This window comes from Haliotis asinina, chromosome 5 (genome assembly GCF_037392515.1).
Source record: "Haliotis asinina isolate JCU_RB_2024 chromosome 5, JCU_Hal_asi_v2, whole genome shotgun sequence".
Lineage (NCBI taxonomy): Eukaryota > Metazoa > Mollusca > Gastropoda > Lepetellida > Haliotidae > Haliotis > Haliotis asinina.
This window is the reverse complement of record NC_090284.1, coordinates 25348050-25371286: the sequence shown is the minus strand read 5'-3', so window position 1 is coordinate 25371286 and position 23237 is coordinate 25348050. Positions and strand designations below refer to the sequence as shown.

General features: G+C 38.1%; 1 protein-coding gene across 2 annotated transcripts; it reads left to right on the top strand.

Moving 5' to 3' along the window:
* Positions 1 to 4727: 4727 nt before the first annotated feature.
* Positions 4728 to 21447, top strand: LOC137283281 (protein PERCC1-like). Of its 2 annotated transcripts, none has more exons than XM_067814732.1 (2): positions 4728 to 4819; positions 19528 to 21447. In XM_067814732.1, exon 2 carries the CDS (start codon positions 19805 to 19807, stop codon positions 20675 to 20677), a length of 873 nt encoding a protein of 290 aa, XP_067670833.1. In that variant the 5' UTR covers positions 4728 to 4819; positions 19528 to 19804; the 3' UTR covers positions 20678 to 21447. The 2 variants fall into 2 exon arrangements, with proteins under 2 accessions (XP_067670833.1, XP_067670832.1); XM_067814731.1 differs by lacking the exon at positions 4728 to 4819 and adding an exon at positions 7741 to 10252.
* The last annotated feature ends 1790 nt before the right edge of the window (positions 21448 to 23237 follow it).

Here is a 23237-nt window from a genome sequence, read left to right as displayed (position 1 = left end):
GTCACATATAACTACATGATCAGTGTAGCAAATACCTTCTGATTATTCGAATTGTAAACTCTACTGTGAAGGTAATGTGATTATTATATACATGCATGTCATATATAACTACATGATCAGTGTAACAAATACCTTCTGATTATCCGAATTGTAAACTCTACTGTGAAGGTAATGTGATTATTATATACATGCATGTCATATATAACTACATGATCAGTGTAACAAATACCTTCTGATTATCCGAATTGTAAACTCTACTGTGAAGGTAATGTGATTATTATATACATGCATGTCATATATAACTACATGATCAGTGTAACAAATACCTTCTGATTATCCGAATTGTAAACTCTACTGTGAAGGTAATGTGATTATTATATACATGCATGTCATATATAACTACATGATCAGTGTAACAAATACCTTCTGATTATCCGAATTGTAAACTCTACTGTGAAGGTAATGTGATCATCATATACATGCATGTCATATATAACTACCTGATCAGTGTAACAAATACCTTCTGATTATCCGAATTGTAAACTCTACTGTGAAGGTAATGTGATTATTATATACATGCATGTCATATATAACTACATGATCAGTGTAAGAAATACCTTCTGATTATCCGAATTGTAAACTCTACTGTGAAGGTAATGTGATTATTATATACACGCATGTCATATATAACTACATGATCAGTGTAACAAATACCTTCTGATTATCCGAATTGTAAACTCTACTGTGAAGGTAATGTGATTATTATATACATGCATGTCATATATAACTACATGATCAGTGTAACAAATACCTTTTGATTATCCGAATTGTAAACTCTACTGTGAAGGTAATGTGATTATTATATACATGCATGTCATATATAACTACCTGATCAGTGTAACAAATACCTTCTGATTATCCGAATTGTAAACTCTACTGTGAAGGTAATGTGATCATTATATACATGCATGTCATATATAACTACCTGATCAGTGTAAGAAATACCTTCTGATTATCCGAATTGTAAACTGGCTAACTTGGTAAACATTTTCCTTTCGATAGTGTATTTCACAGTACTTATTAGTTTGATGCGAATCTGGTTACATTTAACTACATTGTGCCTGCGATAATGGCTGTGTTGTTGTATGATATCTGCATCCTATAACGAACAGCAGCCAGAGATTGTCCTCCAATCACATCACCATGTATACATGTAATTAGAGAGAAGTTAGGAACTTAACCCCCAGTTTCTCCCTATCTCAACAGCACCACGGTGCTAACAATCCATCTGATAATATCCACCCTACACCTATTTACATTGCAGCTTTGATTTTTACATTTATTAGTTCTCGTGATAAATTGCATTCAGGAATTCGCCGGACTTCCCCGTTTGATTATATTATAAACAATGACGGTTTACTTCAACGAGTGTGCCTTTCTCTTATATGCCATTTATCGACTAAAATTTCTAGCAACGGTTTCACGGCGGCCGCCCAAGCCAACGGAGATCCGAGTCCAGGCCGATGAGGTGACAAGGCACGGGAATAATTGACCCCCGGTGATGTTGCCCTCACGGTGTCACGTGGCAACGTCAGAGCATCAATCAACCAATCATGTCACAGGTGTTGGCCATGTTTTAATGCGTGTGATACAAGTTGGCATAATGTCTTTAATACCTGCAAGTATGGTGGTATTACTGTTTTTCGTCAAGTATAAATAGGAGCATTTTGATTAAGTGGGCCATTTTGGAAAGTTGATGTAATGAAAGACAATTTATTTTGGGAAATAAATGAAAAAGTGCTGACACGTTTAAGTAATTGCCATGACAACATGCGATTCTTTTTTACTGTTCGAGAGGGCTTGGGCACCATCGAGAAGACCTATCCCAGAAAAATTCACATTTGCCATGACTCACCAAGCTTAATCTCAGTCTCGACGCCGGCCTTACGGTCTTCGTGACATAGATTATACACAACTATAAACACTTTATTCATGAGTACGTATGTAATATTTGTCAAGTATTTTTTATCGTTATTATTTGATTTTGATTGATGTCATTATAAATTATAATGTGATTGATTCTGAAAATGTTAATAGGCGTTATTCAACCATTGTGTTACTATACTGTGGTGGTTTTGAACATTTTAGGCTGTTTAGAAGGTTGAACAAAGAAACAGCACGCTTTATATGTAGTAAAAGTACAAACAAAGCAACTCATCTAATTTGTACGTGCATATTGTCCCTTTGTATCCAAGTAAGACGTCTTTCTGTACAAATCGAGACACACGCTTTACAGTAAGTCCTGTCCCACATACTAAAGTTTGTATCTTAATGCCTTCAGTGAACATGTTCACAGGTATGTTCACAGTTACCGATCACCTCAGATAATGAGGTGGTCATAAAACGGCTTCATGAAACGAAACAAAACTTTTCTCCATGTTTTGTCTATTAGTTCAAACGAAGGACAATAACCTCAACAAATGTATGCTTATTCCCTTTATGGTGTGGTAATCAATCTATTTATTTAAAAAATCAACAACTGTTATGTATGTCAGTACTAGCTGCACACGCGCTCTATTCTGCACATTAGTATAAGGTCATGTATTTGTGTTTGTGACACATGAAGAAAACAGTTCTATTACTGCTAATCGTTATTTTGAGAAGCTACGAGTGTCACTTTGGCGTTATGCAATCCCAGGGCAAGCACCATCCCTTCTGACAGCATCAGGTGATAATCTCCTCCCAAGTGTAGCAGCCACGTTCCATCATTGTTATCTGTCTTCAGGTGACACTAAGACACCTTAAATACCAACAACATATATACCTTTGCCTGTTTTTAAAGTTTATCTCTGCACGGTAGATTTTGGAGATTCTAGTAATCTGGACAGGGAAATACTGTAATGGCGTGTATTATTATGACGAGCGTTGCGAATGAAAGCGACGTCATTGTTTGGGCGTTATCTGACGATTACCTGTCAGGTGTTATACACAGGTAATGCAATCAGATGAGGTGAGGAGCAGTGAGACGTGGTTAAACAGAGTCTAGCAGAACCATGGAAGATTTTAGTTAACACACTGAAACCAAATATGTCATTCAGGTTTTTATTCATCTACCGCAAACACAAACATTTAATGCAAAATATTTCTTTTCTGTCATTATAGCGTTTTATTATGAAGATTGTGCTCGTATCAACAAATAGCTCACCGTATATAACGCTTGCTTACTTGGATCGGTGATGCATTACGTGCGAGAGACAATATTTTGCTTCGGTCATTTTGATAGCTGTAATGCACTTATTCATCACATAGATCTCTGATTGACCGGTTCTAATTGCAGCGGTTGGGGACAGGGGTTTTACAGAAAAGGGGCATCTTGTAAAAACTCTGGAAAAACAAGAGCGCTTCTGTTGACAAAAAGAAGTGGTTTGGCAGAAAACGCGTTGTTGCAGGATAGCTCCTAACAAATATTTCGGCTTGTAGCCTTTCATAATAAAACCTGGTCCTGCAGCTGCAGCTGTAGCTAAAAAGTATCCGTGCCTCTTACAAAATCCCATGTGCAAAATGGTCAGTTCCGTATATCTTTTTGCCAACAAAATTGTTCCACACATCAGATCATTTTTTCTTCAGCGACGTGTTTATTTCAATATATATGCCCGAGTACAACACATTAAGAAAGAGGCAGTATATCAACTGTAAGCACCTGTCAAAATACACAAGAATCGAAACATTTTGAGACACTTATACGGTAACGGGCGACGGTGCCTTGTCTATATTGTTTTTGACATATACATAAAATAATGTACGCTCTTTTTCACAAACACTTCAAATATACTTATAGTCTAAATTACCTCCACTTTTATGTATATTTTGTCATCTGGTCATATTTGTCATCAACAATAACTATTTTGTATAAGGTACTCTTACTTAATTTAAAATGTGGTTGCCCCTTTTCTGTGATAGGAATAATATTTACTATCAGATCTATTCAGTATTATTCATCTCCAGGTATTTAGGAAGAAAAATTGAAAACGTTACCTTGATACGCTGGAACTTTCTTGAATGAACATTACGATCATCGTAATTTGCCATGAACAAATAGAGATGGAACGTTAAACTGAATAATGTCAGTGATATTATTTCAACCTCAGTATTTTTTGCATTGTTTTGTTAATATGTGGACTCCATGAACATATTGAGTGTCAATGGCGGTATGGGTGATTTCGATTGAGGCTTCTTTTCCGACGCTTCAAATTTCCTGGGTTTTTTTTAAACGTACTCGCGTGTTTGATATCTATATTGGTGAGTCTGTCTGTCTGTCCATATGCATTTTCCTGTTTAGATATCCATCACATTAGAATGAGGAAAATGAGGAAATTCTGAAAGATGTAAGACTAGTATATGTGGTGCTGGGTGTCCTATATATTATTAAATTCAAAATCACTGAAATATTCTGAGCAATCGATATCTCTCAACATTTTTGTTTTCTATCCCTTCAATTCTGTTTATGATATATTTATCTTTTTCATTCTACTTTTGAAACTCTTGAGATATAAAACCAAAAAGTCATGCAAACGCTGCGTCAATGACCTCCTGTTTCCCGGCATCTGCTGCATCGCCAACGCGTGGATGACACTCAGCCTATCTGGGAGGAGGTGCCCCGTGCTGGGCCTCCACTCAAACAGCCAATCACTGCAGCGGGAGGGAAACCTTCGTCACACGTTCTTCCGTGTGATATTGACAAGCCATGTGGGTGGTACCTGTACTTCTTACTTGAATCACAGGTGTAAGGTGTGGAGAGGAAATCTGCAGGTGTAAGCAGGTAATTTAAGCATTTTGTGTGTTTTCATAAACTTAATATGTAAATTTATGTAAATAGGGCATGCGGATATTACCACAGTATGATCTGCATTGCGTTTGACCTGGACACAAGCTCTTTAAATGGTTGATATTGTTCTTTCGCGAAAACATTGCCTCGACAAAATTGTTCCATATTAAGTTAACTCGTCGTTTGATCAAGATCCGTGTTCGTATGAGATCAAGCTAGTAATAATTTACAATCAGTTGCACATGAAAGATGAACAAAATTACAACGACCATCGCGATGTAGGACGACCCAGTATTTCGTGTTTATCTGCTCCAACATAAAATATGAACAGTAGATGAACAGAATATTATATATACATGTAGTATACTTATATCTATAAACAGAACAGAGCAGACGGAACAGTCAGTTCTGGAAGAAACTAATTTAAAATCTGTGTCAGTTTTGAAAATGGCTATTAAAGTAATTTCCAACAATATTACAAAACATGTTAAACGTGGATGTTTCTCAAATTTAAAATCCAGTAGTGAAACGGATATTGAACGGATAAGGAACAATTATCTCAAATTTATCTTGATGCAATTAATTCCGAATTCATATATTTCATGGACATACATATTATACATGGGCTTAGTAATGTTAATATCATATGGTATATTTTTTGTTTAATGATCAGGGCCTAGAATATCGAAGCTCTCTTCGTGTTAATACAGACGTAAGTAAAACTTAATACATAGCACTTATGACTGTCTTAGCGCTGAGAGAGATTCGAAAATCTTGGCCCAGGATAAGACAAGAGGTAATAATTTGTTACTACTTCAATATACAATACAATATATTAAGAAACTTCGAAAATACATATCGACTTTCAGTCAGTTTGAGAATGACCTCAGCCGATGTCCCTCTTCCAGTCGAGCATCACGTTCGCGTGAACAGAGTTCAATGTGAAAGCCAAAGGTTTGAAGATGCGAAATATACCATCACACTCAACCCAAGTGATGTGACTGTTACGGATAACACAGAAAACATGAATAAATGTAGCATTTATAACAATATGTTTGAACACGTATTATTTTGCTGGTATACATACCCAGCAAACTGTCTATAATTTGCATTAGGGTTATTGTCGTTTAAATATACCCACTGAATGAAATACCTAAACACACGTGTAGCTTTTACGTATTAAAACGGTCTACGGGGTGAAATAATGAATTTAAGTTGATTGCAATACCGATATTTAATACACCTTAATATTTAAATTCAGAGAATGACAGAGACCGAGGAATAAAATGCAGATCCGTGAGTGATAAATAACATTTAATCGCGATATGGTATTCTACGAAGGGTCAAATATATTTACACAGCAATTTTATTCTTTGTTTCCAGTTCTAGATTTATATATTTTCGACATGGCTGTTATAAGCTAACTTGCGCTGATGATAACTTCACACAATGTCGAGGGGAAAGGAAACTTATGGATACACTTTTGTATAAAGCCGTTTCAAATCTGCAGAATTTCTGTTATGAGTTTTGTATCGAAGAGATCACACACGAACAACGCGTGCTCTATGTGTGAATAAAATAGACTAACGACAAATCGCATTGACGAAATATGTTCATATGAGTACTACGTGAATGGCAAGATTAAACTCGTTCAGGTGACGTATTTCTATGTATTTTCGTGAGTCCGCGTGAGTCCGAGGCCGAGCAACATGCACGAAATGCATCTTCGGTATATAACAAATAATCATACTCTTGACTCCATAACCGTGCGTCATGCAGAGCAAGGAGTGGACCCGTTTTGTACGAAGCATACCCCAGTTCCATTTAGAGGAACTTGCCTCGGTTCCAGTCAGGCTTACAGACAAGTGTAGCAATGACAGCCGAAAACAAAAATACTACAACATATTTGAATGTTCATATTAAAGGTATATTGAAGCATGGTATGGTATTTAAATACGAGAAATTTAATTTCCTGGTCCTCCTGGTGACAGTAATTTTGGAACTAGTTTAGGATGTTTAAGATGTTTAAACCATGATGATTGAAAACATCTCTGTGATGTCATTCTGCTGCTTGTACGCTGCATTCTTTCTCAGGAATGGACAGTGTCGTGTCAATGTCTTTTAACTGCATTATCACGGACACAGTTCGATTAGTGTACTCTGTTACTAGTCTCGTTACAGATTTATAAAAAAATGTACATACTCGAACCCACATAATTTCAGGACGAGTGAAAGAGGACCTCAGTTTTTACGGCGGCACATGGTTGAATGATGTTCACGAACTGATAGCCACTAGTTTGTATGCCGTAAATTATCCCTGCTCGAGTATTCTCCTCAACACACGCTACAGGTCAACTGTTCACAATAGTTCACGAACAATTGAATTGTTTCCGAAAAATATCGTTTAGTCTATGTACATTCATTATATCAAAGTACTTCAACAGATACAAATTGTCTTTCCATCGTTTATTCAACAGCCAACTATGTGCAAACAAGATTTAACAAACTGTGATATTTATACATGATGTTTTTAACGATACCAATCTGTCATCGTATGGTATGACGCTCAGCACGATATTGTCATCAATAGTTTACGGGGAAGAAGACTTATTATAATGGAAAAATGCGTTTGTTAAATTCTATAAATTAATTTATTTGAATAATCGTACGATTTGGCTTACTATTGTTTCAGTCTATCCTAAGCGATTCTTAAACATTCAGAGAGCTTCGTTTAATATTTGAATTTTCAAGGTGTCATAACAGAATTGAAATATCTGTGCTGTCAAATATATGCTGTCAAATGATTCTATATTTGAGTAAGTGATGGATCCCTGTAAACACTACAGTGTTCCATTTATTTATTTATTTATTTATTTATTTATTTATTTATTTATTTATTTATTTATTTATTTATTTATTTATTTATTTATCCTATATAAACATGTGACCGTATTAAAAGAAATGCTTAGCTTAATTGTGTGTTTTAGACAACCGCCGAAATAATGATATCAATGTTGGTATTTCTTTTAGTCATTCGTGCCTCGCCTAAATGTTTACGCCCTGTGTTCGTTGTTAATAAATACTGCATACAATATATCCCCGAAATAACCACTTTATCGTCGACATTTGTTCTGTTTGTGTCTATTATCGAGGTGTACATTCCGGTCTGATAACCAAAAGATGAACACAGAGAGTCGTTCCATTTCTCACATCATGTCCTCCTTCGCATTGTGGTGTTATCTCCCCTGTCTATCACTCGTCTGACACGCATTGTCACCAGGTGACGCTATCTGTAACCAGGCTATCGTCTGTGCAGGCAGGGTGGAGCACACATAGAGAATGTCTGTGTGTTGATGAGACGTCTAGATGAGAAAGTCTGTATGTGATTGTTGATTTTAATTGAATGTAAAATTATTGATGTAGGAATATTCCCGGGACCTATATTCTCACCTGAAATTATTCTTGGCCAGAAAATGTTCCGTGTACTTCATGGTGATACAAATAACCAACTGATGTGAGGATCTCTAACTCTCCTCTGTAACTCTCCCAAATGCTAGTCATCCTACGATGCTACAGATAGTTGTTGAACCATCAATCACCGGTGTGTCTGGTCGCCGTGATATAACTTGAATATTGTTGACTGGGGCGTTAAACAACATGCACTCACTACCTAGGATTGAAATAGCTTCAACGATGTATTTCAATTTGTGAAACTGCAAAATGTTTCAGTGAAGTATTGAGCGATGAAGCATTGATATGTCACCTGTAGCATCACTTGTTAAATTAAAATGTTAAACATTCGCAAGAATCAGAAGGTGCAAAACGGAATTTGTATGGATGAAAGAACCCCGAAACTCTCCCCTTCCATTTTCCTTCCCACATCCCAAGTCAAAGAAAACTTCATCGAATTCACAACAAAACATAATCGGTCTCCTATTGTCACTAATAACAAAGGGTAGTAGAGTAACTAGGAACTGGAGGAAATGGAATATAAATGGAATTACAAAGTATTTAAAGCTAAATTCATCTTATCATGGCTGCATTTTTGGATTTGTAGACAGTTACTGCATTTCAGTGATTACACCACGAAATAATAGGGCTGTGTAATCCTATATTATTGCGTTGAATGCAATCAAATTAAAACGTTTAACACAGTTTTCAGGAAAATACAGACCTTTCCCATATTGCCTGCCTGGATCCTGGATATTGACCCATGATCCAGTATCATCAGAATTTCCGAATTGGTCTGATTCAGTTAATCACAGGGAGGTCCAGTCATTGCCGAACTCAAATTCATGGAGTATTCATGAAACACCAGCAGTATACCTTTAGTATCACCCGCATTTTTCACATCAGTTTGGACGAATCTGGGCGATGTGATTTTGGATTATTAAGGTCACTTTGATATGATTTGTGAGTGGTGTTTGAATCCAGCTGTAGCGTCAAGCTGTTCCTGGTGACAGCCGAGACTCATCCACATTTAGAAAATCATTAATTCCAGAGATAACAGAGATTTGGCCGTCCGCGCTTTCTTAATCCGCGATGTCATGCCAGGTATAGCGGCCATCTTGGGATTCTGCGCTGCGTTTAAGCACCACGTAACTTATAAATGTGATGTTTTTTTCGCATTGACAACAACAATGGGTTATGTTGTTATTGTGGGAATGTTCAGGTTTCTTCTCTTTTTAACTTTGACTTGACTATCTGTAGGAACTGTGCCATTGTCCGACTTCATTTTTTTTTAAAATTGTCATTCTTTGACATGATGTATCTTAAAGACTATAGAAAAGAATGAATTCAAGGTCTACAGAGGTGTTTGGTTTTTTTTAAAATGCTGTCCTTTGTTACCTCGGCGGCATAAGGTAGCTAGTGAAAGCGTTATTGACAAATGTGATAATCTATCAAATTAGGTTTCAAAAGCTTTTCAAAGAACTTTTGTATAGAACCCATATCGAATCTCGATAAGGCAGTGAATTGAGAAAATATTACGGCATGTGTTAATCAAAAAGTGTCAGTACAAACCAATGGAAATTCATCTTAATGATAATACAACGTCAGTTTACAGCTTAGATAAGCATCGTAAAGATATATCCAGCTGTAGTGCTCAAGAGGGGAGGTAAGTCCTGTTGGGCATGAAAATGTCCGACAGGTAAATAGTCCAATTAGTCGCATGTTATTACAGCAGACGATAAATCCTCGCCTTCTGGTTGGTTGAAAGACAGACAGCTCCGCCTCCCTTGTTGACAGGTCGATCTCATGTTAATGACAGCTCTTCTCTGTCATATAACGGTCACTCAGATGCTCTACAGTCAAGTAGGACGCCATTTCGGAACATTTCGGAAACGTATTTAGGAAATATACCGCCATGAAAGATAGACAGTGCATGGTGAATCACTGCAGCAGTTACCTGTAATTTCCGATACTCAGGTGAGTGTTTCCGATATATTCCACATGAACATAAGGTGTCCTGTTTACATACACCAAGCGTGTTATCTAACGCTTGTTTACAATGCAGGTTATTTCGGTGAAATAACCTTTCTGCTTTAAACGACAGACCGCTATATTATGTCCACATCAGACACGAATATTCTTCTGGAGAATACCATCAATTTCAACAACACCACTGTACTACATATAAATGTATCCTCATTCCGTCCTGTGTTTCTAAAGGCATGAGATATGTGGAAGGGTTTTGTCGTTTCTATAATAATTTTGTATATGTTAATCCACGAAACATTACAGTATTCATATAAAAAACGTAAAAGAAAAACGTTTTGGGGGAGATTACTGGGGCTGGTTTCTTGTCGTATGACGTGCACAGGTACCTTCAGCCCCCGATGTTTATATACCGTTCCTTAATATTAGTTTTGTGTATAATATGACTGATTTGTCAGTGTGATGGACGTTCGATGTCGATTTGACTTGTCATCATACGTTTGCTTACACCGCTCTGCCCTCCTGCCTCCTCCTCGCTCCCTGCAGGTGTTGAACCGCTACCCAACACCCCTCTTATGCCTGACATATGTCTTTTACAAGAATATCTACGACTAAGTTGAGACCCTTCACATATCAATCAACTCTCACATCAGTATGCAGAGTCCACTCAAACGGTATGAACGAGAATGTTGAGTTGAGTGAGCGTTAAGCCTATCCCTCGACTCTGTTAAGCAATAGGGCAGATCTGCAAGGTGTTTGTCCTTATATCAAACTCTGTATAAATAATGTCTGTCGCGAGTCGTTCGTGGTTTACAATGTGTCATTACACTGTGCTCGATCTATCAGGTAGAGTAAAAAGTCATGTACTCATGTCCACCCGCTCACTCACTTACTCCATCATCGTCGACAACGCCTGTAGTAGCTGTGTAGGCCGTCACATTTCACGTACCCACGTGTTCCTAAATATTATATATCATATATCACCTAACAAATATTAATACTAACACAATTGATAGCTATGTTTAATAATCCCAATATCACCAGTTTGAACAAACAAATGTCTCTTTACTACACTTTTTATAACGTATGATACATGTCCGTGCTTTCGTCTAGTATTATTACTGCATTGTCTCCCTATACTGCTGCCCTACTATTACAAAACACGTTCTGCTCTTGCAACTATCTGATGCCATCCGTTACAGCCCTACTGGTGAAATACTAGCGTTCTGGTCTGTAATAACAACAACAGACCTTACAACATATTACTACAATGTATTATTACAGCTACAAGTACTACAACCTAGCTAAGAGCCTAGTCAAGTGTTACAGTTACTACAATCTTGTACTACAAGATGTCTAACAGAGGCTACTCATCTGATACCAGTGATAACTCGTCTTAATTTACAACAGCTGCTATATCCCGGATAATGCAAAATTAACTTTTTTGCTAACTTTCTTCTATGGGTACTTCTACAACAACCTACTTCTGCGACAAACTATTTATATCATTAGTTGGAATAGGCCAAGCATCACCGTTGCTTTCTCAAATCACGTTCTCTATATCTAAACAAGACAACAGCAAATCAATAACCAATGTAACTTACACCGATCGAATAAACACGTAACCAAATGAAGGTTTAAGGAAAGAAGTGTTAGAAATCACAAGCCTAGGAAATATTTTACAGGGAAATGTCTATTCCCGATTCAGAAAAAGTAAATATACCTTTTGCAGGAGCGCACCAAGACAAACAGCGGGGATACAATAAATTTAAAATAAATGACTATAAATTTAAATGAAAGCTTGACGCGTCAAACACAACGACAGTCGTCCTTAAAATGGGACCAAGCATCAACAATATACCCCATAAGCAGTGTGCTCAATGCTAATCCTCTCACTATTCAGAGTTTGCTTGTAGATTGCAATCAGTGTGTGAGACGCTGGTACGATATGTCACTCACAACACTGTTGCGGGCTCTCAGACATCTCGAGCATCGTCTCTGTGTGGTCTTCTTGTGGAAAGGGCACCCTGCCACTTGTTCACCCTTGACGTTCGCTGTCCCCCCTGTACTTATTGACCATCTCAGATCAAACGGTGTAATAAGTGTCCAATCACCAACTTCAAACATACACCTGGTCAAGACCAGAAGTAGGTATCGACACCCTTATAATACCCATACATTAAAGTCAAGTGCGCATTTCCATTTTATACACGGAGTAAGATAAGGTAATATACTAACGGTAATTTGATCCTGGTTCGCTATTTCGGGATATATCTTATACTTTAACATGAACAGATTATTTTTGAAAGATGAAAAGACACCTTTGCAATGCTCAGTACATTATTAAAACAATATAGATAAAACATAGAAACTCGGGGGTAAAGGCGATCAGTGAGTATGCTGAAGCTACAAATATTATTTGATTGTTGGTATTGTAATTTCGACGAATTGATTTGATGGATGGCACACGCTTCGGCACCATCAAATATCTTGTATCTGCTTATGTTGTTGGTTTGGTTTGTTGTTTTGGGTTTTTTTTCCTTGTTGTTGTTGCAAATACTTTAAAAAAATGTTTCTGAGTACGAAGTACGCCCTGTTTCATTATGTATAACAATGGGGGATTATTTCACACAAATGTAACTTGAGACCTCGGAAATAATATTATAATTATTGTTATTACTGTGCATAGTCAAAATGAAAAGATAATGCTTACCTTTCCCAACGAAATCTCAGACAGCAAATTGGTATAACTTTTAACATCAAGGGGAATCTCAAAACGTAGTTTTACCCAAAAATGTTTTCTGAATTTCTTTTGTTTGTTTATTATTTATTATGATTTTTATCAACAAAACAAATCGCTGTTTATAAAATATGTAGGAGCAGGTTGACATCAGGTGCCTGAACCTGCAGATTTTCTGATCAAATATATTGTTGTGTGGTTTTCGCAGAAAATAAACAAAGCCCGTTGCACGCAGCGCTGGAGTTTATCAAAGCGGAGTCGGCGAGTCTGCCGTTTTTGTCTCTTGGCCTTGATGTACTGCTGTAAGAAATAGACAGTACTCGTGAAACACCCGGCTGCTTTCACCTTAAACAGGTTTGATCACAAAGTGTCAAATAAATTCTAAAAATGCGATTAAGGATGTTATATCGGTCAGCTTCGTCTATAATACACACTGTTGCAGAATGGGTTAATATATATCTCCAATCCAAACCGACATAACCAGGGGAAAAAATCTCAGAACTCAATATGACTAAATTGACCAATAAATTCAAGCTCTCCTGAACGGGAGAGTAAAAAAACACTTGCAAATACAGTAAAACCCCAAAGAAAAACAGTTACTAAACATCCCAACTGCGTTCTGAAACAGGTCTGCGTGTGGTATTAAATTGTCCTGTAGTTCATTAACTGCCATGTTTAAGACATAAATATAAGCGTCAATAACAAAAGCAGATCTGTTGAGAGGAGTCGCCCATAGATTAAATGGTGACACACTGACTAATAGCTTTAGTTTGTAGGGAGCTGCTCACTGGCTCACTAGACTACGTTAAAACATGATGTATATGATTGTTATATCCTCAAGTAAGGGGTGTTATTCAAATAATACTTCAACAGTCTGGAGACGTATTTACTGAAGATTCACGTACGTGTCTCATCACAATAGATAGTAAATTGTAAGCTAGTTAAACCAGTGTAATATTACGTATTGTCTTTAAGTGGTGTCTAGAATCTGCATATCGACGGACATGGGTTATTTAGAAACGAATGTAGAAGTTATTTGCTATTCGTAAGTGGGTCGTATTTTGATACGAAAATAACTTTAAGCCAATACTGTGACAAATCCCTTTTTCCTATTTGTTTTAGACTGAATTTATTACATATTTGTTTCTCATTTGACGACAATATGTACGAGAGATACATACAACCTGCCACAGCGTGAAAATCTATCGTGCAGTAAACAAAACGAAATTATGTGTCATTTAACCGTTAACGTGGACTTTAAATCGTCCACCGAAATCACAGACTTCACTCTCCAACACTGAATTCCTATACACGCAATGGTTTTTACTTCGTGTCTATGGTTATCCGAAATGTAACTCAATGCTCACGTCCATAATAAGTCATTTTTACATTATAAAAATACTATGTTTAACAATGAATTCTCACGCTGGACAATACTAGATTTTCGAGATTAATAAATATGAAATGGAGGTATAATATCTTTCTGAGTATTAATCACTCGACATTTCGCGTGCTCGCGAAATGATGCGTAAATGTGTTTATTAATAAAGTCATTGCAATTCAGAATGTTCTTCCTTGTGTGTATAGGGTGACATGTTCACTCTGTCGTGTTTGCATGTTTATTTTCACGGGTGGTTCTGGAATTGAGAATGGGGTGGATGTGAGTGGTGCGAATGGGGGACATGTCTTCATCCTCGCACGTAGATCTAAGAACTTAATGTAGTAAGTAGTTTTAGACCATGCCAAGACACAAAATTAACCAGGTTGACGAAAACATATCAAACCATCACGTCAACCGTTTTTTTCTTGGACCAAATGAGCAATGTCAGTGTAGGTTTCGTGGAGCTGAGTGAGATCAATGTCAACTGTAAGATCTGACCTAGGTGGTCCTGCTGCATGTAACCATATCCTGTATGGCACTTCCGATGAAATCCCGGAGCGAAAGTCAAGTAAAATTATGTTCAGTCCATTAATCTTAGATATGAACACGTTATATCATGTGACACTAAACTAAAAATGATGCCAGTTTTTGGCATTATACTCTATCGTTATTTGCCACACGATGGAAAAAATTCAGATCTTACGAGAACTGGCGATTTCCCTGCAACTGATGAATAATAATTTAGGGCAAGGTGTGAACGAGGAAAGCAAGAGCACGCTTCGAGTTAGACTATAACTACAGAAGGAATTATACACTTTATATACAAACAATTGCATTTGACCAAAACATTAGCAAAGCTGTCTTTTAATTTCTGTGCAGAAAAGCATCGCCATAACACTGCAAACGTAATGTCCAAAACATTGAGAAAACACGCTTTTCTTCTTTGTTTCTCTTCAGTCACAACGAATCAGAGTTGTATACTTTCTTTTGTCAGGCAGTTTAGGAAGTAGGAAATCAGCCTGGAGATCGAGGACAAATGCAATCAGAAATAAAGTTGTTCTTGAGCCACCAATACAAGTGTCAGCGTCACGGCACCTCCTGACAAGGGAAGGGATTCTTTTTGAGGCATTTCAATGGGGTGTTGTAGCAGGAGATTGCCGCTATACCCAACCCGACGGCCTACCCCCTCAATTAGTTTTCCGTCCCCTCCCGGGTGTCAAAATCCCTCACCCTATTTGTGGGGGATAACGCTCATTCAGAAGGGGTTTGATAAATGGGAAGGTGGCTGGGGTGACGCGAGGGGGGACCACGCTGATTTGGGGGAAATCAATCATCAGCTACCCCGGCCAGTAGACACGAACGCCGATCGCTGGATTTGTCAATAGTGGATTATTATAGTTGGTATTTATAGATGGCATTAAGTTTAACCATTATATGATTCGTTGGGATCTCCTATCACACAGCGGTGTGTGGGGGCGATGGTTGACACAATGCTACGGTAAAGCGTCAAACAGGCGCCTGCTTGGCATTACAGCGAGCAGAGCCCCGCAGATGCAACCATCGCAACTAAGGCTGTAAGTCTAACCGGGAATATAATTAAGAAATGTTCATTTGTGATTTCATCTCAATGTATACATAGAAGTCATTCTTTAGAATCCCAGTGCCATTATTAATGTTTCTTAGTTTGTCAAAGTCATACAGTAGTCATTGATGATCTTGGTGGTAATTAAAACAGTATGTAAAACGAAGGAGACCTGCATTAATGCGGACTTTCTTCACAAACCAAACTAACACGAAGTGATGTTACTAAGATACTGCTGAATCGTCGTTAATTCGAACTACCATATTCACTTGTTTTGTCTGAATTGGACATTTAGACAATTCAGCCATAACACATATTGTGGCTTTCATTTTTAGAAAAGTAGACTATATCTAGGAGTAAAACAATTATAGTGTTTCTCAAGTGGTGAAAGAAATTCTATCATTGAGCTTTATCGTTATTGGTAGTACTCCACAGTCTGCGAATCAACAGTGGGGACCAGTTGCCATGATGGCTGAAGGGCAGAGCTGGAATCCAGACATTTGTGTAAACCCAGGAAGTAGGAATTCAACCTACTGACTGAGGACAAGAGAGACCAGAAATGTTGGTTTTTGAGCAACCAATACAAGTGTAAGCGTCATGGCACCTGGCAACGGAAGGGACACTTTTTAAGCATGTTATGACAATAGATTCTTGCTGTACCCAATAGCAGGTTTTCTCCCTTAATTATTCTTCATCGCATTCCCCATCATTTCCCATCCGCGATACAGCTGTGATCCGAACGTGCCGGTCACCGTATGTAGCATTAGTTCCGACTTCATGTATCTTTGGAGGTGCCCTAGTCAATCAGTATCTCACATTATCTCATTATCCCAGTTCATCTATGGTGATGTCCCACGCCATTTGGCGGCGTCTCAATCTTTGGTTTTGTCCCAATTTTCGTGAGGTTCCAATTCATTACATGTGATGCCTAATTCACCATCGGTTACTTGATCAGTGTCAGCCCATCCTAATGCCCATCTTTGTAGACCAACTCAGTTTATCTTTGTACATGTCAGTGGTCCCGATTCAGGTGTGATGGTTACCAATTCATTAATGTATGAACTCGAATGTAAGAGGCCCCAGAAGATCTGCATCCCAATTCATTGTTGAAGGTAATCCTCTTCACCTTCATAGCTGATTTCAATTCATCTGTAGTGATCACCCTAACTGAACTTCGTTGCTGACAACAACAGACATCTATAGGTATCCCTACATCTGATAGGTGTCCCATTCCATCGGTCTTAGTTAATGTTCTCAGACATTCTTTGAATGCGTTTTAAAATGGGAAACTCAACATGACTGCAGTGGTTTTACCAAGAACATTCGTACCGACATAATTTGCAATAATACTGAAGGTAGTCAGTGTAGTTATTTGCCTATAAGTTATATCCATTGAAAATCAAAACTAAATGGCAAGTGCCCATGGGCTATACCCATGAGCTATTCTGTATTTTCAACTCAGAGCTATAACCATGAGCCATTGTGTATTTTTACCCATGAGCCATTGTGTATTTTCAACTCAGAGCTATACCCATGAGCCATTGTGTATTTGCAACTCAGAGCTATACCCATGAGCCATTGTGTATTTTCAACTCAGAGCTATACCCATGAGCCATTGTGTATTTTCAACTCAGAGCTATATCCAAGAGCCATTGTGTATTTTCAACTCAGCTTAAGCAGAATCCACTAACAGTCCATGAATTTCTTACGACCTCCAGTTTAGGGGTAAAGGACGACCCGGTCCATAGATTAACGCTGGGATCTGTCGTTCGAATCTGAAATTCCACGAGAAGTGAAACGTCTGTAGGTATACCATTAGAAAAGGGATATTCCATTTTGCGAGCATATGTCTATGCATATGAGAAAAGGAAATATATATCCACACAGATAAAACATTTCTAAAACAATGGAATAAATAGTCACATTTCCCTTAATTTCTCTTCATCATTTGTTTCCTCCTTGGCTTCATCAGTTGCATTTAATCAATCCTGTACACCCAATATCCCCTACTTTTATTGAATGGTATATTTTCGACCTTTCTCCCACATAATATGACACGCTATGGAATAATGTTCAAAGCTCAGTCACTCACTCTTTTGATTGGAAAAGATGCTCTAAATAATACTGCGTCTTGAATTTGTCCCCTACCTGTTTCCCTTGTCCTCCATTGTTGTGTGTATTGTGTATGTACTTATGCTCGAAACTTCTATCTGTTTGCTTGTATATTGACATCTAACCACACTCAAGGCAAATCACTTTATCAGCCAATACATTACCGTTACTATAACCTTATCACCTGTCAAAATGCTGAGCTTTCCATTCCATCCACCATCAGAAGTAGTTCGTGCGTAAAGATAGCACCTCAAGTGCCCTCCGTGAAGCTTAGGTGCACATTGAAAGTTTAACAGCATGAGGTTACGAAGTTGGGACTCGGCAACATAGGAGTCTAGAAGTACCTTCCTTCACGCCCGTGTGGCAGCAAGAGGATTCGCCGGAAAGGGAAATGGTTGGTGACTTACGCAAACTGGCTCCAGATAACTCCTCACACTGTTAAGAATTAGACGGTCATGTCACGAGCTTCAGCTTCAAACGTGACCCTTAGACCATTGTAGGTTTGTTTGATCGAAACACGTTCAACCGTTGTAGCTGTGTATATCAATAGCAGTAAATTATCTAATGTTCGCCTACTCCATTATTGATAAACAACTGTGTTCAAATAAACTCTCGCTCTACAGATACTATTATTTGGTATCTCTGAAGTAAAATTAATTTTTAATAAAGCACATCCAGGTCGGTCTGGGGTAATTGTTGGCTGTTGGTCTGTCGACCTGATGATCAATCTTCAAACGCTCTAGTATGTTTGTCACTGTTCTTAGAAATGTGTCTTCACAGACTTAATCTATAATATTACTTCCCTAAGCTAAAAAGCCCAAGAGTTTTCCCCCTACTTCCCTCTGCTGCAGTTGATACGCCAGGAAAAATTTTGACGTGTCGTCTTCTCTGTTGCTGTCTTTCCTCAGATTCCATGCGGGACGTAGTTAGGAAGAGAGACGATTGTTCAGCAGCAGTAAACTGTTCATTACAGCTTATCTCCCGCTATAAATGTCTATGTAATTCACAGAACACAATAGCCAAGTGTCAGCAGGCAGCAGACGACACAAGCTGATAAAATAGGACACACACACGTACAGCGGTAGCAGACGACAAAGCTGTGGAATTTGTATAACCAGGTCTAACTGTAGGAATAGAAATAGAGCGGGAGAAATTTGTGCGTTTGCGTCAAAGGGGAAACGTCCATAGCAGATGGAGGTATGTATTACTAGCAGACGACATCCTGGTCAAAGTCCAGATATATACTATCTGTGAGCATGACCGCAGTGGTTTAGTTCTGGCCGGGGTCTCTGGGCTGATTAATGAAACCTTGACAGGCAACACAACAAGCCGTCTTTTCCCTGCTGATCAGCCCTCTCCATGTTACCACGTTGAATCACAAGGAGATTGGACTAATGTACGACCTAAGTGTTTAGTTTGTGCTTACTGATTAGTTGTGTTTCTCCTTTCAGGCACACCAATCTGATAGTGACCGCCACTACGGCCACAGTGGGACATACGGCGGAAGGCAGCACATGGCGAACTGAAGGAAATGACTCCAGCATCAGCTCCAAGTAAATTTGTCTCTCGGTGGGTGGTGATTTCCGGAGCTGTCGACATTTAGTGCAGGACTTGATAACATCGGGAGGTGGAATTGTGATACAACAGGAGATTCCAGGAAATTATTCTCTAATGTTTTCAGCAGCATGTTGAAGTTTGAGCTAGACTAGCGTTGAGGGAGTGACCCTGATGATGATGGCGGAAGTAATGGCGGCTGTCCATGGTGCTCCACATCTTCATCCACCAATGCAGGTACATAACTTCCCATCAACAATACTTAAAAAGAACTACGAACCATGTGTACGGGGTGTCGACAATCATTATGTCAATGATTTTGAAGATGATGATGACTTCAGTGACCATGATTCGCACTATTCCGAAGACCTTCAAGACGATCTTGATCGAGCTGAGGTGGTAGAAAAGGTACCCAATATTACTCAGCAATTACTGGACTTTACGGAAATGGTGAATGCAGATATCAAAAGGTTTTTTGGTCGGAATAAGAACGAAGAAGATTCGTGTGACATATATGAGGATAAATGGATGCCGACCAAATCAGGACGTGAACTGTATTACGCAGATCTGCTGAGAGTGGCTCAAGGAGACGTAGACGTGTCTAAAACGAAGGAGGTTGTATCACCGATCTCACCAAAGACTGACTCTGACAACAGGCATCGGTTTAGTGGAAGACTAGATGCCAAAATAGGACTAGGTCCTCTAAATGAACTCTTTGACTTCGGCCTCCGACCTTCCATTATAGAAAAAGACAATAAATTTAAGAGATTAAAACGAGTGAAGTTAGATGACCAGAAACAGACTGATGTGGTTCCCATGCATGATCGTACGTTTCCAGAATCTTTCTGGAAGGAGCCTGGTAGTGACCGACCAACTGATAACCATAAATCTGAATCAACAACCCCGGGTATTCTGAACTCTTCCAAGCCTCCAGATTTTAGTGATCTGCTTCAAAGTTGGACAGGTGGACACAGTAATTTCCCAGAAGAGATGTCTAGTGAGGGGAGCATGGACTCTTCAACCCCAGCTGACATACAGCACTTGTAGCAGGCGATGCCTTGTGTGTCAAGCTGCACACAAAGTTCCCACATTCGCAATCACCTCATCTTTATGTAACTCAATTCATATCATTAAATGGTTCACAGAAAATACCAAGAAGTCGACGTTCGTTTTGCATCAGTGTCCATGCAATCAGAGCTTAAGGTCCTGACTCTCTTTGAAATGACGGAAAACGTTGTGTTTCGGAAAATAGTGTCTTTGGAGTTTCATTCACACAAATGACACAATCACTGCAGCACTGCTATGGTTACTTGAACTATTCGTAGAATCTTTAAGTTGAATGTGATTGATATGTTTTTTTCGGAACTGTAGATCAGAACAGACCAGAACCAGTCACATGGCACTCTGATTAGAGTGAAAAAAGTCTCTCAATTCAAGATGTTAAAGAACTAAAGGATCTTTACAGAATCTGTTGCACTGGACACACTTTCATGTGCAGGAACCTTGGATTGCGGGAGCAGCAGCAGCAGGCCCATTAGTACGGACTTAAGGACCCCACAGTATTCATGAAGTTAGCCACGCCTCACTTAACGACTTATGTGGATGTATCCATGCTGGACATAGATCTGAGAATATATAAAGGCATATCTCCATATTATTATCTGGAATCACTTTCTTTCTCACTGCCAGTGACAATATAACATAGTTGGTTACGTTTATGTCAATTTTTATGTTAGTGGCTTTTATGTACATTAGCTTTAATACGAAGAGGCCATGTTCACAAATTAGATTACAATAATCACTTAAACCATTTTAGTGTATACTGTTTGGATCAACTAATTTTGTAATATCTACATATTCATGGGAAAGTGAGTGCAATGAAAGATTATTATGTTTTATTTCCATTATAAATAACATGACTAACGATTGCTAAAGCTTAATATCCTTCAGAAATCCACTCTGATAGGTTCAGCTGAGAGTCTTTCGAATTGAGGAGATGTAAGGGTATATTCTAGCACTTCAAAGCTATGTTTTCGTTTATTGCTCATGAACACAGGGTACACTTTCAGTGCAATTGTTTGTAACGACATCTATCGACATATCACACCAATTGCAACTCCGAATGGAGTGACAATGAATAGTTCTTTAACTAGAGGCAAATGGATGCCAGATAATACACTTTCATTTTAGATGCACTCGTTATGAAAGTGTTCTTCCCGATTGGGTAGAATTACTGAGGGAGCCCGGAGAGGTTTTAGTTTGATTTCAGAACTATACAATTTCGAATATTTCAACATTTTACGAAATGCCTTGCAAAGATTACATCTAAAGGGATTACAGTGTTAAATGACGACAAAATGTTCTCTTTACATATTTATATAATTGATATTTAAACATTTCACGATATTAATGAGGCTAACGTAAAAGTTTCTCGTATTTTACATTTTCTTTTGTCTATATTATCTTGGCACAATCTAAACCAGGATGTGTAAGACTTGTACCTTAGGAAAACTTTATAGTTGTGTCGGTTTTGAAAATATTACTGATTATTAATTGATCGATGTATGAGATAGGAATGTATACGCAAAATAAAACACGTCTTACAAACCACTTTCCGTGTGCTTATTGAGTAGGGATGCATAATCGAACGCGGAACTCATTTTCTTCTACTTCCTCTTCCCGGAGAAGTGGGTCTAGCATTGTTAGTCTAGATTTTCTCTACCTGCCTGACAAATGAAAAACGAAATGCACGCGTAATGAACGTGTCTTCACGATGTGTTAGTGGTCATATTGTGAAACTGAAAGAACAACGTTACACAGCGTTTACTCTTCTCAGAATCCACTATCAAAGAACGTCATTGAACGTTAAAACTTTTCTTTATCATTAAGAAAAAGCATTTACCCGTGACATCAGCCTATAACATAACAACATATACGTCATACCCTAATGACATAACTGCAAATTTGATTGCCGGAAGTGGTTTTTTCACCCATTGCCCGGTTCGACTCGAAATATCGATGAACAGAACTGTATCATAAATATATTCAAATGACAGAGAATCGTGGTTGTTATGGTTATTAAATATTCTGCAAATCTCTGTATAAGTATACATTTTAAAATATGCCAAGCACTTTATTTATCTACAGAGAATGAATGCCAAAAGGAAATAAACAGGTTGTGTATTTTGGTTCAAAATATCAATATGCATGATGTACATACACGTACACGATTCAGACAAGTTTTTTATTTATTTCTGATGCATTCTTATAATATTGTGAAAATGTGTTTCTGAAGGGAGAAATATGGCCGAAACCTAGGCAAAAGGCGATTAAGTAGCATTCGGTTAATATAATATATTTCCTAAATAATATAACATTTTTCATGGAACCTGTACAAATGGTATCGTGACACTTTTCTCAGGGCTGGAGTTTTCGGAAATGTGAGCAGTGAAATGACACAAGTAAACATATAGATCCTATTCTATAATTAAACCTGATCTATTTGTTTTAACCATTTCAAAGAGTAAGACAACAGAGACAACTGCACACATGGAACAGGCACCAAGGTAGTGCCAGGTCTACTCATGCGATTTCTAAGAAATAATTT